This window comes from Drosophila serrata, unplaced genomic scaffold (genome assembly GCF_035046125.1).
Source record: "Drosophila serrata isolate PLE 108 unplaced genomic scaffold, ASM3504612v1 contig_264, whole genome shotgun sequence".
Taxonomy (NCBI): Eukaryota; Metazoa; Arthropoda; class Insecta; order Diptera; family Drosophilidae; genus Drosophila; species Drosophila serrata.
The window spans coordinates 323230-337377 of NW_028257162.1; the positions used below are offsets into that span (position 1 = coordinate 323230).

Genomic DNA, 14148 nt, shown 5'->3' on the forward strand with positions numbered 1-14148 from the left:
TGGAAAGTTTATTCATACTTGTAAGTTCTGGGTTCCTAGTACTGCCCTTACAAATGGAGTTTTTAACCGGTCTTTAAATTACCGACTTGTCCCATTGCTGAAAGGATAGCTGTGCCGAGCCGTGGTTTGAGTTGCACGTGTAATTTGTTCATCTTTCACTAGGTACACACCTCGGTGGCGGCGATAGAGACTGGAAATATAGATCCCCCTAGGGATCATATTTTACGTGAGCTTCTGGTTCCGCGAACATTTTGGCGATCGGTTCTGGATCGACTGGCCTTTTGATTATCCGATCGCGGGTAGAAGATTTGACTAACGTTTTAAAGCTACTATAGAACGTAACGAGGTGGCTTCAGTGCCGACTTAGCCTAATCTTAGATCTAACAACCCTAATCCCGAAACATGAACTATTTCTTATTACTATAACATGAGAATATATAACCTTAGGAACCATGTGCGCTATTTTTGCGCCTCCTCCACCTTATGAAAGGACGTTTGAATAAAAAGACATGCATTGGCTGAGTTTTTGTATGAATCAGATTTTATTTAGGCATATCTTGGATTTAAATGAGAATCGAATCTTAGAGTACATGGCACGCAGAGGCCTACGTAAATTCTGCCCTTATCAAGGACTTACTCTCCCGTGAGCTGCGAGGAACTTATATGTGGTCTCCTACTAAGTGACTCCCACTAAGAGACAGACAAACAGACTGACGAACGGACAGGCGGCTTAACGGAAGCGTGAACAGTCGGGCAGGCAAACGGACGCACGGATGGTAAAATTGAATGACAAAAAGGCAGACGTACACTAAACTGAAAGCACCAGAAAACAATAAATATTACATTTTAATTATAATTTATTTAATATAAATATATTAACCAACACTAATTTTTATACACTTGTAATTAATTTTAGGGATGGAATCGGAGATGGTCAGTTAAATATCTGTTCTAAATACGAAATTTCTCAATTTGAAAGTGTATGCAGAGATCGAATAAAAATATCTTTTATTGTAGTACAAAAGAGAATAAATACAAGGCTTTTTTCGGTAAGTTTGAATAATGTAGTGTAATGTATAATTCACATTTTAAAATTACATACAGTTAGAGGGTCAAAAAAAGTGAATTTTTTAAAGTGTTTTCTGAAGAAACTTTTTAACTTACTGCTCCAACAATTTATACACATTTAATAGTATCTTTTAACTATATTTTATAACTTAGAACTAGTAAAAATATTTATTTGGAAAAGAGTTGCAGCTGATCTCCGGCAGCTCCTCTTAAAAAAGACGTTTTGCGGTAACCACTATACAAGGTGTGTTCAAAAAGTAAGGTGATATCAAATTTCTCGGGCAACATATTGTCGATTATCAATTTTTTTGTTTTGTTATGTTGGTACACTCTTCGCTAACATCTGTACCAAGTTTCAAGTGAATCCCCTCTTCTTTTTTATGGTTGTGAGAGGCGTAAAGGTTACAAGTAGTTTTGCGTGCTCGTCGATTTTTTTGCTATCACAAAAAATATGGATCAAAGGATTTGCATCAAATTTTGTGTAAAAAAAAAAATTAAGTGCCCCGAAACACTTGAAATGTTGATAGTGCCATACGGTTAAACTGTCCTGAGTAAAAAAAAAATGTTTACAAGTGGTACAAACTCTTCCAAGATGGCCGGGAAGATGCCAATGATGAGCCTCGTTCTGGACGCCCAATCACGTCAACAACTGATGAAAAAGTTCAAGCAGTGATGAAAATTGTTTTGAAAAATCGTCGAATCACTATTAGAGAAGTTGCTGAAGATGTCGGTATATCGCTTGGCTCGTGCCATTAAATTTTTTCAAACGTTTTGGGCATGAGACGTCTCAGCGAAGATTGTTCCGAAATTGCTGAATTTTGACCAAAAGAAACGTCGCATGAGCATAGCTCAAGAGCTGTTAAATAACGTCGACGACGACCCAGATTTACTCAAAAGGGTCATAACTGGTGACGAATCATGGGTATATGGTTGTGATATCAAAACCAAAGCCCAATCGTCCCAATAGAAGAGCCCTTTGATCCATATTTTTCGATAGCAAAAAATCGCCGAGCACGCAAAACAACTTGTAACCTTTACGCCTCTCACAACCAAATAAGAAAGGGGATTCACTTTAAACTTGGTACAGATGTTAGGGAAGAGTGTACCAACATAAAAAAAAATCGATAATCGAAAATATGTTGCCCGAGAAATTTGAAAAGTCACCTTACTTTTTGAACACACCTCGTATGTCGGAAATGGATCATCCGAAATTAAACAAGAAATGAAGCTAAATTCGGCACGCCGAAGTTTATATACCCTTGCAGATAGAACTTCGATGACTAGGAATCCATGCAATATAAAATATATATATTAATATTAAAAAACAATGAAGTAATTCCTGCTTTCATTTCATTCACCTATACATATTATATTTGCAGTTTTACATTCAAAGATTTGCCTTTTTGCTCCACATCTAACGATCGTTTATATGGCACCTATATGATATAGTCGTCCGATTTTTATAAAATTTTACACAAAATTTAAGACTGATATAAAATGGCTATATCTCAAATTTAATGAAAATCTGCTGAAAACTGAAAACGTTATAATTTTTAATTGTATTCATTTTTTGATCGTTCCTATGGCAGCCGGGTTTTTTATAACTTTACACAAAATTGTTGATTAAAATAAAATGGGTATATCTCATATTTGATGAAAATCTGGTGAAAACTGAAGAAGTTATAATCTTTAATTTTATTAATTTCTTTTTTTTTATAAAATTGCTATGTATCAAATTTGATGAAAATCTGTTGAAAACTGAAAATGTTATACTTTTTAATTGAATTAATTTCTCGATCGTTCCTATGGGAGCTATAAGATATAGTCGTCCAATTTTCATAAAATTTTGCACAAAATTGTAGAATAATATGAAATGGCTATATCTTAAATTTGATTAAATTCTTTTGAAAACTAAAAATGTTATCGCCACCGCGATTGTCAGTCTTCCAACAACTGCCACCGCCATTCTCATTTACACAAAATTGTAAAATAATATGATACGGCTATATCTCAAATTTGATGAAAATCTGTTGAAAACTGAAAATGTTATACTTTTTAATTGAATTAATTTCTCGATCGTTCCTATGGGAGCTATATGATATATTCGTCCAATTTTCATAAAATTTTACACAAAATTGTAGAATAATATGAAACTACTAAATCTCAAATTTGATCAAATTCTGTTGAAAACTAAAAATGTTATAATTTTTTTTTGTAATATTCCGATCATTCCCATGGCAGCTATATGATATAGTCGTCCGATCCGGCCCGTTCCGACATATATACGAGTGAGAGCATATAGAAGACTTACTGCAAAGTTTCATTTAGATAGCTTAAAAACTGAGAGACTAGTTTGCGTAGAAACGGACAGACGGACAGACGGACAGACGGACATGACTAGATCGACTCGGCTGTTGATCCTGATCAAGAATATATATACTTTATATAGTCGGATGTGCCTCTTTCACTGCGTTGCAAACTTCTGACTGAAATTATAATACCCTGCAAGGGTATAAAAACCAAACAGATTTCGTGAGAGTAATGTGAATCTAGTAATTAATCGAAGGAATAAGCAAAATAAATTTTATTAACAAAACGACAGTTTCGCAAAACAAATCGATTTTTTATCGAAATTTCCGTCTAAAAATTAAATATTTATTGGAGAGAATTACTAAAAAATATAAATATAAAATATATATTTTCGGTGAAAAAAACACGTTTAAAATTTGGAATGCACTTTACGCAGGAGCACTTTACATAGAGCACTCTGAAACTCCTTTTCAAATTTACTTATAACTCAGGGAATAATCACCGGAACTAAATGAAACTTTCTGTGTATATTCTTAAATATTTAAATATTCTTAAATACATTAAGAAAATAAAATAAAATAAAAATCGATTTTTTTTTTTAATTCTAACTAATAAAAAAAACTAAAAATTTATGTGGGCGTTCAGATATATTCGTAAGAATACGTGTGCACGTGAGCTTTTTCATGTTGAAACAAAATTAGATGGCCTTATCTCGAGAGTGCTCTCTTTAAAACGTGGTGTTGTTATTCAGTTTAACGATTTATCTGATTTTTATCTGAGAACTACAAAACTAAATCATTGGTTTGCCGTAGAGTGTACTCTTTCTGGCCTTTTCCAATTGGCAGATCAACGATAACATTAGCATCCACAGAAAAATGCGAGAGCATTCAAGCCACCAAGTAATTAGCCGTTTCGGGATTCAAACAGGTAATAACATGCATTTATGTTGCAAGCAGATCAACGACTTTGGGTCGTGGCATATGCGGATCGTATTGTATATTTTCATTAGTTCCTCTTCCTTGTCTTCTAAAAAAGGATTAATACTAATACTTATGTTTGATACATAAACAAGGCTGCTCGATGTACAGTGGCTCACAGCTTATTTGACCCACTCCTAATTTTCAAAATAAAAGAGGTATAACTTTTAATTAATGATAAAGCGATATTTTTACTTAAGTCATATAATATTATTTATTAAATTTAGTCAACAACTTATTAAATAATTACAGCCTATTTGACCCACAGAATTCCGAGAACGATTTCGTTCCCTGAAAAGTAAGATAAACTGTTTTTTTTTATCCTTATTTAAATTACATTCCTAACTATGTATGCATATTTATCACTTTGAGTAAGATTTGATCGCGAAAGCACGCGTAACGACGATGGGAAAGCGCACAACTATTGAACAACATGAATGAAATGGTCAATTTACCCGATGGGGATTGTTAAAGCCATAATACATAGTTTTGTTTTCGAAAATCGTATCGAAAGTAAAGGCAGAAAATCTCCAGACAAAAATTTAAGTGCCTCCGATTGTTACAAAAGTCATTAAAAATGGAAAAATATCGAGACCAAATATTGCCAGTGAGGTGCAGAATATGACAAGGAAGTCTTGTTGCCTTGAAACCATCCGCCGTGTTCTCCGAAATATTGATTTTCACGGTAGAGGTGCACGAAAGAAGCCGTTTATAAACAAAAGAAATCGAGATTGTTGTTTGATATTTTCAAAGGAGCACCTCGGGAACAGGAAGGATTCTGGGTTCTGGATTGAAGTCATTTTCGCTGATGAGTCAAAATGTAATATTTTTGGGTCCGATGGACGGACCTATGTATGTCGTAAAGCGGATAAAGAGCTGCAGGACAAACATCTTAAGGGGGTAGACCACCCTGACATTTTTTAAAAATCTAATTTTTTTTTTTTAATCAATCTTGATGCTGATATTCTTACGGTCATTTTAAGACATCGGGCTTAAAAATATCTCGTTACTTGTGGATTCTACAGGCATCAGAAGTGAGCGCTGCCGGTATACCGTAGAGTACTTTCTTTATCTTCTTTTGCGTTTTTCTCAAAACAACGTTTTTTAAAACGGTGTACATGATTTCTCAAAAACCGCCGGACCGATTCTCTTCAAATTTTTTACACAGCTTCTCTATAATGCCCTCTATGGCATGACGTAGGATTTTTTCGATATGTTTTTTTGTTTTAAAGTTATAAATTTTTAAATCAAAAATGTTGTTAAAAAAAAATTTTTTTTTTTCAAAGTGCTCCCATTTGCTCAAAAAAAATTATTTCCAAAAACGGCTACGTCATGCTATAGCCATACTTATATAGCTTATAAAAAATTTTTGTTTTTGAATTTCGGATAACAAATGTGGTGTGCAGCATGTACACCATCCGACCATTCCCTAAAAAAAATTCGTTATTTGACTGGCTATATCTCCGAGGATCGTAAATATTTTTTTTTCTTTCAATAAGTATTTTTTAGTTTAACATATGTACTTTGATGTACTAATAAATAAAAAGTTGTATTCCCAATAACTTAGTCAAAATGAATTTTTGAAAAACCCTCCAAATTTCATGCGTTCAGGGTGGACTACCCCCTTAAACCAACCGTTAAGGAAGGGGGGGGGGGGGTTATGTTATGGTATGGGCCTGTATGTCCGCTGTAGGAATTGGAAGCTTTCAATTTATTGAAAGCATAGTGGTTAAACACGTTTGTCTTAATATCCTGAAGGGTAAATTAGTCCAAAGCTGAAAAATTGGGTATTCAAGAAAAATACCAGGACAATGACCCAAAGCATAAGGCGGGAATAGTTCAATTTTGGCTTGGATATCAATGTCCCTACGTTATGAAACCGCCAGCTCAGTCAAATTAAAATAAGTAGTAATTATAGTAAATAACTTAAATAATTTGTCCCCCAATGCAAGCGCTAGCCGCTAAGTATAGCTGTGACGTCATAAGCAAGTGAGCCGCCGCTTCGGCGCACTCGCTGTGGCCGTCCGCAATCTATGAAAACACGCATACAAACGTGTAAGCGCTTGTACACATATACACATATACAAAGAAATGAGAGCACAGCGCAAAGAAACGCACCCCTGCTTATCGTTCCACGGTCGATCTGCCACTGAAAAGTAAATTCTTGTTGTGCTCGGTTTCGAACGAATGCTTCGAACTCGAAAAAGCCGAAGGCACTCTGGGGTTCTAGACATATCGTTCGGGTGCTCTGGGGTTCCAGGCTCAGCCGTTTTTGTGATAGTACTTTTTTGTACTGTTTGACTTCTCTATGTATTTCTAGCTTAGTCCTAAAAACCACTCAAAAACAACAAAGAAATTGGTGGAATAAATTTCGAAACACCTCAGATTTGTTGTGAACCAAAAGGGAGGACATACTAAATTTTAAGTTTAAAATATAAATTGTTTTCGTATTTTTTATAAATTAATCAAATGCCTGGGTCAAATCAGCTGTGACATTGAAAAAAGACGTATTTTTTGTTTTTGGTAATTATTTAATAAGTTGTCTTACTTGAATATAAATATTACTTTAAATAAATATTAATTTTGTCGGTTGGTCTTATGGTTTAAAAAAGTTATATATATATATGTATATTATATTATTGGATCCAAAAAGCTGTGTATAAATTTTTAACAATGGAAGGACACTATTATTATGTAACATTATTTATTAATCACCTTTGGAAATCTAGTGCCAAATAGGGGATCTACAAATAAAACGCATTTTTATTATTAGATATTTTGTTTTTAATTTAAATTAATCATCATGAATCTGCAGTTGTATTTAAAGATGGTATTGAAAATTCTACATATTTTTTTATTAACAAAACGACTTCTCCAACGCCTCGGTCTTTGAGAATCTCGGTTTTGGAAGGGATATAGCTCGTAATTCTTGTCGGAAATCCAAAATCAAAAGTAATTCGTTTGCTTTTTATATAGGCGTATCTTTTATTTTAACCAATATTTACCGTTTACATGTATATAAACTAAGTATATAAATGTGTATGTGTATAAATTATGTGGGTTCTAACTCTGTTGGTTGTCAATTATGTTTTAAGTGTACGTAACTCCGATGATTCCTACGCAGCAGTCACGGGGCATGTAGGGGGTGGCGGTGCTCGCCGTTTCGCCAGCACTGGAGTTGTCCAGAGTAAGCTACATGATAGGAGAACTTCCATCCGTTTATATCTGCCCTTAAGGCGAAATAACCAATTCAATACAATAATTTCAAGCAGCGTTAGCTGGAGTCAGATTCTTGAGATTCCGCTCTATATTATAATAAAATCAAAACTGAAACTTATTAACTGTACTCAAGCTTAACGTGCCCGGCAAGCCGGCCGCTCGTCAGGCCAAAGTACTGACACTAGCAAATATAGCATAACTCACCATACCGGGAACCAATGGGCTTCAGGCACACCCCCTAAAGGCGTTTATGCGGAATTTGCTGCATATAAAACACTACGGTGATTCAATAATCACCCAAGACATATCGATTTATAGCTACTCATTAATCGTGTTAACTTATATGCCCTTAAAGAAGAATTGGAACGGGAACGTGAATATGATTACCGGGAATTTGATTTAATAGTTCAAACTAATGTCGCCCTCATGAATCCTCGACATGATTAGGATACATGATTATTAACAATTGATGACTGAAATTGTGGTTTCCTGGTTGCTCCTGGTGGGACTAGTGGGACTGGTAAACATAAATTTTATGGTATTATGCGAAACCAAACATACCGAACATATACAGTACTAGAAGTTTACCACCTAATCATAATTAAAATTGCATTAATATTTAAAAAACTATTTCGGTTCTTAAATAGTTTCAAGAAATGGCCCGCAACCTTGTCCTCAACCTAGCTCTTTATCTTTTGGGCCGCCTTCTCCTGCTGCCTTAGGCTGGCATCGCAGCCCAGGTGGCTGCCTTCGTACGTTTCATATTTCATAACCACTTTCAGGCGTTTCGAGCCTACTGTTAGATACTTTTAGCCATGGCTAATAATTCATTTCCTCCGGTTTTTGGGGGCTTTAGCTAGGCATCGTTTACCACAGACAGACCAAGCGGCAATGCATAATACAGTGCCCAGCCGGCACCCTCGTGGAGAGTTCAGCTAGAAGATTTTCATCTAACCTGAGTTTTTAATTGCAAACTGCACTTTAGCCTCTTTTCTATTTATTAATTAATTGGGTGTTTGATGACTGTTGATGACAGTGGCCTATTGATGACATGTGGCACTGCAGGGATCCTTCTACGACCAGCACATACACACTCATACGAATGTAATACACGCCTTAACGACAATCCTGATTATCACACGTCTTTGTGTGCTGAATTTGCATTCCAAATTTTATCAACACTACAAATACCAATCTTCAATGACGCATAAACCAAATCAATTTAATTTGTTTACTCTTCAGGTTCATTTCAATAACATTATTCGTACTTAATAAAACCTCTCACTAGTTCAATTCACCTAACACACTTAAAAGATTTTCATTTAGTAATTTATGACAACATCCTAATGATTTTTCCCTTTACAATATATATTTTTTATACCCTTGCAGGGTATTATAATTTCAGTCAGAAGTTTGCAACGCAGTGAAGGAGGCACCTCCGACTATATAAAGTATATATATTCTTGATCAGGATCAACAGCCGAGTCGATCTAGCCATGTCCGTCTGTGCGTCTGTCCATTTCTACGCAAACTAGTCTCTCAGTTTTGAAGCTATCTGAATGAAACGTTGTAGTTAGTCTTCTATATACTCTCACTCGTATATATGTCGGAACGGGCCGGATCGGACGACTATATCATATAGCTGCCATAGGAATGATCGGAAAATTTTTACAGGAAAAATTATAACATTTTTAATTTTCAACAGAATTTAATCAAATTTGAGATATAGCCATTTCATATTATTCTACAATTTGGTGTAAAATTTTATGAAAATCGGACGACTATATCATATAGCTCCCATAGGAACGATCGAGAAATTAATTCAATTAAAAAGTATAACATTTTCAGTTTTCAACAGATTTTCATCAAATTTGATACATAGCCATTTTATAAGAAACTAGCGGCCCGTCCCGGCTTCGCTCGGGCATTAAACATTACATTTAGATTTGTCAATTTTAACACATTCATAATAATAATAATAATATGACACATATTCATCGCTTTTTGCGTCGAGCTCCTAAAAAAAAGTAAATAAAAAAAATAAGAATAATTAAATTCAGATATTATTTTATTTTTTTTTTTTGTATTTATGTGTTTTTTTTGTGTATATTTTTTGTTTTTTTTTTTGTGATATATTTTTTTAATTTTTTGTTTTTTTTTTCAATTATTGAGGTCATAACCCTAAAATAAAATACATTTATTTTGTTAGAGCTTCTCTGTAAACAATATTTGATGTTGTTTTATTTTGTGGCAGCAAAATAAATTGATTTTCAGGTGCTCCGACTCTCGATAGACCAACATACAGTTGACCATGAGTAAAACATTTCTTTCGCAGATCGATCCCTACTAATTCGAAGGTTTGGCCTTGTACCCTGCCACGTTTCTCTGTGGCATATTATGGTTAAGAGGGCACTTCTGAATACATCAAGGTTCTGGCAAAATCATCTTCCTGGCATAAGGTGAAGAAGGCAGTCAGAGTTGTCGCTGGCGGATTCAGGACTCTTTCTTGCACATTTCTTTCTGTGAAATAGACACGTTGACCATTCTCCAAATGGACTGCCAAGTGAACTAAAGCTGGATAGCGTTCATGAATGTGGAACGAAACAATTCTCCATGCAGCCTCGTTGCTGCTTATGTATCTTCCAGCCTGGTATTGAGATATTTCATCGACAACTCGCACTGCATTGTTGTCACCATTTTCTGCCTGAACACCAAAAACTGCCATATCGCTGCCTTTATTTACGTACTTGCAGATATATTTAATCGATTTCACGGAATTGCAATATTCTACGTCGATGTGCGCTTTGTATGATTTTGACAATAGTGGTGAGTATGGGACCACCCAACGATTGTCTACCTCAATATCACCAATTCTCATGTTTAAATTTGCCGAAGTCCCTCCATCTTCAGTTGACCGTCTCCTATACAGAGGATATCCATCGTCTCCTGTTACGGTGTTGGCTGTAAATGCTCGAGGATATCGCTTGAAACACTTCCCGTCTACCATGCATGGTGAACATGGGTTAAGGGTACCACATGGGCCATGGATCATGTTCTTGATAACAATTTCATGCAAATCCGTATCAACCTCGGCCCATGGAATCTCAGCGCATATAACATCGTCGATTTCGTCTGGAGTAATTTTATCATACAGCCAAATCAGTATGTGTGCATGCGGCAATCCTCTCTTCTGCCATTCTACTGAATACATCCAGCACCGCACAGATCCAAAAACTCCATGTTTCACAATAAAAATCCATCCAGCTGTACTATCTCGTCCCAAGCTGAATTGCATGTAAAGGTGATAAATAAGTCTGGACGGCCGTAGCAACGAACATATGCCATGGCATTTTGACCATATTCATGCATGTGGCGTGGACTACCTATGTATGAGTATGGCAAAATCGTGAGCTTTCCAACGTTGGTTGTATTACGGTCATTCATCACAGCATCCCGCAAATGGATATATTCCTCGGACCGAAGTTTCGTCTGATTCAATCGAAGAAGCCTGACAGTATATGCAGACCTGATGCATCCGGCCAATAACGACATTCGATTCGAGCTGTAATCAATAGTTGGATTATATCTGAATGCAAGACGATTGTATGCAGGTTTTGATCTTCTGCAAGCTGTAAACGCGCTTCAGCTACCCTTGCCCTGTCGCGTTCATTATTTTGAGAGTGAATCAAATCGATTGCTGCAGAACGCGACTGCCTAACTCTCAATCGTTTTCTCTCAAGCCTATCTGCTCGTCTTTCTGCTGATTCTTCGTTGTGCATCTGCATTCCTCTCAGCCGCTCAGTCTCTCGGATGGAGGCCCGTTCTTCGTCAGTCATATTCGTAATCTTACATCTTTTTGCTTCTGTATTGCGAGTACGACGACCCAAACTCGACTTCTTGGGTGGCATGACTTCGTTTCTTACTGAACCTGAACAAAAAAATAAAATTTTTATCTCCAATTCCTTATTTCAATATGTTTTGAATGTTTGATAGGAAATGCTTTGATTCAGCTGGCTGCCTGTAGAGGGCGGTAGATGTAAGGTAGTTTTTTGATATTTTTTTTAACACCTTGGATTACGTTATCGTAATTTTAGTAAGGATGCCTATTTTTTTTTTAAATGAAATATAGCCTATGTCACTCAGGAATGATGTAGCTTTCCAACAGTGAAAGAATTTTTCAAATCTGCCAAGTACTTTCGGAGCCTATTCAATTCATACAAACAAACAAAAAATCAAACCTTTCCTCTTTATATAATAGTATAGATAAAAGAAATTCATAAAATTAAAGATTATAACTTCTTCAGTTTTCACCAGATTTTCATCAAATATGAGATATAGCCATTTTATTTTAATCTACAATTTGGTGTAAAGTTATAAAACAATCGGACTACTATATCACGTAGTGGCCATAGGAACGATCAAAAAATGAATACAATTAAAAATTATAACGTTTTCAGTTTTCAGCAGATTTTCATTAAATTTGAGATATAGCCATTTTATATCAGTCTTAAATTTTGTGTCAAATTTTATGAAAATCGGACGACTATATCACATAGGTGCCATACAAACGATCGTTAGGTGTGGAGCAAAAATGCAAATCGGTGAATGTAAAACTGTGATATGTATAGGTGAATGAAATGAAAGCAGGTATTACTTCATTGTTTTTTAACATTAATATATATATTTTATATTGTATGGATTCCTAGTCATCGAAGTTCTATCTGCAAGGGTATATAAACTTCGGCGTGCCGAAGTTAGCTTACTTTCTTGTTTTATATAATTTTTGTTCTATTAATCATTATTATTGTTAAATTAACTATCAAATTAATTAATATAAAACATATCACCACCAAATTACAGTCCAAATAACACAACTTGACTCTTTCTCCATTTGTCTTTTCCTTTTACGAAAATCTTAGCAATTTTAACTCAAAGTTACATTGCTTAACTTCTTTTAAACATTGTTCTAACGCATATCCATCACCAACACAATGACTTCATGAATTTCGTCTATCACCAATCGAATGACTACAAATTTCTTTAAATCCATTGATCAATGAAAATCCGTCCATCAAATAAATGTTATGACTTCACCTCCACCGCCAACTCATGGCTTCACGAGTTTGTCCATCACCTCACATAGCGAATCATCTCACATCGTATATGGCCATCTCCATGGCTTCACGAGTCATCTCGTCTCGCCCATCACTAACTCCATTGCTTCACGAATCATATTACCCCAATTTCTTTAACAAAGTTTTTTACAAACACAGTTCTCCTTCATTTACGTGCAGCTTTTTTGGAAAATCTATTTCCGACAACTTTCTTTGTTGTCTGTTACTGATTTTAAGTAACTTTATGTCACCCGCACTAAATCTAATCTGGTTCAATTTGCACCAGTACTATTTAACTCCGTGAACTACTCCGTTTAACGTAGGATTCCGTGCTGAGGTTTTTCCTTTTCGGGATATTTTTTTAACACGAAGGCTAACGACCAAAAATAGAATGATTCTTCAACATATTCATCAACAATTCATTATCGGCCGAGCCATGAGCCATGCCGATGACTGCCTTCGTAATTGTATCGTGGGCAGAGCTTCGACTCGATAGAAGTGGCAGTCGGCACGTTGATGATTGTTGATGACAGTGGCCTATTGATGACATATGGTACTGCAGGGATGTATTGCTCAGTTTTTGTATATATACGTCTGCATATTAATGTAGCGAAAAAAAAGTAAAAGCGGCCTGTAGGAATAACTCTTCCCAGGCCTGATCATACCACTGCGCCTTCTACGTCTTCCGATCCCTACCCAAAAAACTAACCTACTCCTTAGGTATTTCCTATCAGAATGCAAGAGGCTTACGTAGTAAGCTTCCTAACTTGTATTCTGATAGCCTTTCGTTTGCATCTCAGGTTATTGTGCTCACAGAAACCTGGTTAAAGCCGGAGATTCTGAGCTCCGAAGTTTTTCCAGCTGTGTTCACGGTATATCAGCTAGATCGCCCTATCAGACGCGGGGGTGGAGTTCTTATAGCGGTGGACTCCTCACTCACGTCAGAATTATTAACCTTCGAGGAATGCAACGATGTTGAATTCCTCTGTGTGAAGCTATCTATCAAAGGTAGCTCCATTTTTATTAACTGTTCCTACATACCTCCATTGTCCGAACTTCCAATTTATTGGAATCACCTTTCCGCCATTCAGATGGTTTCCAGTAAACTCTTGGATAGATACCAGTTGGTAGTCCTAGGAGATTTTAATATCCCTGGTGCTATTTGGTGCTCAAGAATTTCCACCAATACTCTCAATACACCTACACAACATGACTTTAATGCTGGCTTGTTTGACATTTCGCTGTCTCAAGTCAACCATGTTCGAAATTCTTTGCAGCGCTTGCTCGATCTTTGCTTCGTCACTGATCCTGCGAGAGTCAGTTTAGCAAGATCCTTATCATCCAACTTTCGATGTGACTCTTGATATTGGGTGTGACGTACAGAATATTTCTGATCGTCCAGCCAATAAAGTCCTATATTTTCGCAAGACGGACTTTGAACGGCTGAATAATTTTATAAA

At 35.9% G+C, this 14148-nt stretch overlaps 1 protein-coding gene across 9 annotated transcripts in view; it reads left to right on the forward strand.

Moving 5' to 3' along the window:
• The window catches only part of AGO3 (Argonaute 3), a 241481-nt gene that overhangs the window by 103087 nt on the left and 124246 nt on the right, over window positions 1-14148 (forward strand). For 7 of the 9 annotated variants that reach the window (XR_015271751.1, XR_015271753.1, XR_015271754.1 and 4 more), the window contains one exon: window positions 917-1049. The exons of the other annotated variants lie outside the window; for them this stretch is intronic. Coding sequence is in view for 4 of the 7 variants with exons in the window: in XM_086833002.1 (XP_086689128.1) it covers window positions 917-1049 (133 nt within the window). In the remaining 3 variants the exon portion in view is untranslated. The remainder of the gene's footprint in view (window positions 1-916; window positions 1050-14148) is intronic. 9 annotated transcript variants of the gene reach the window in all.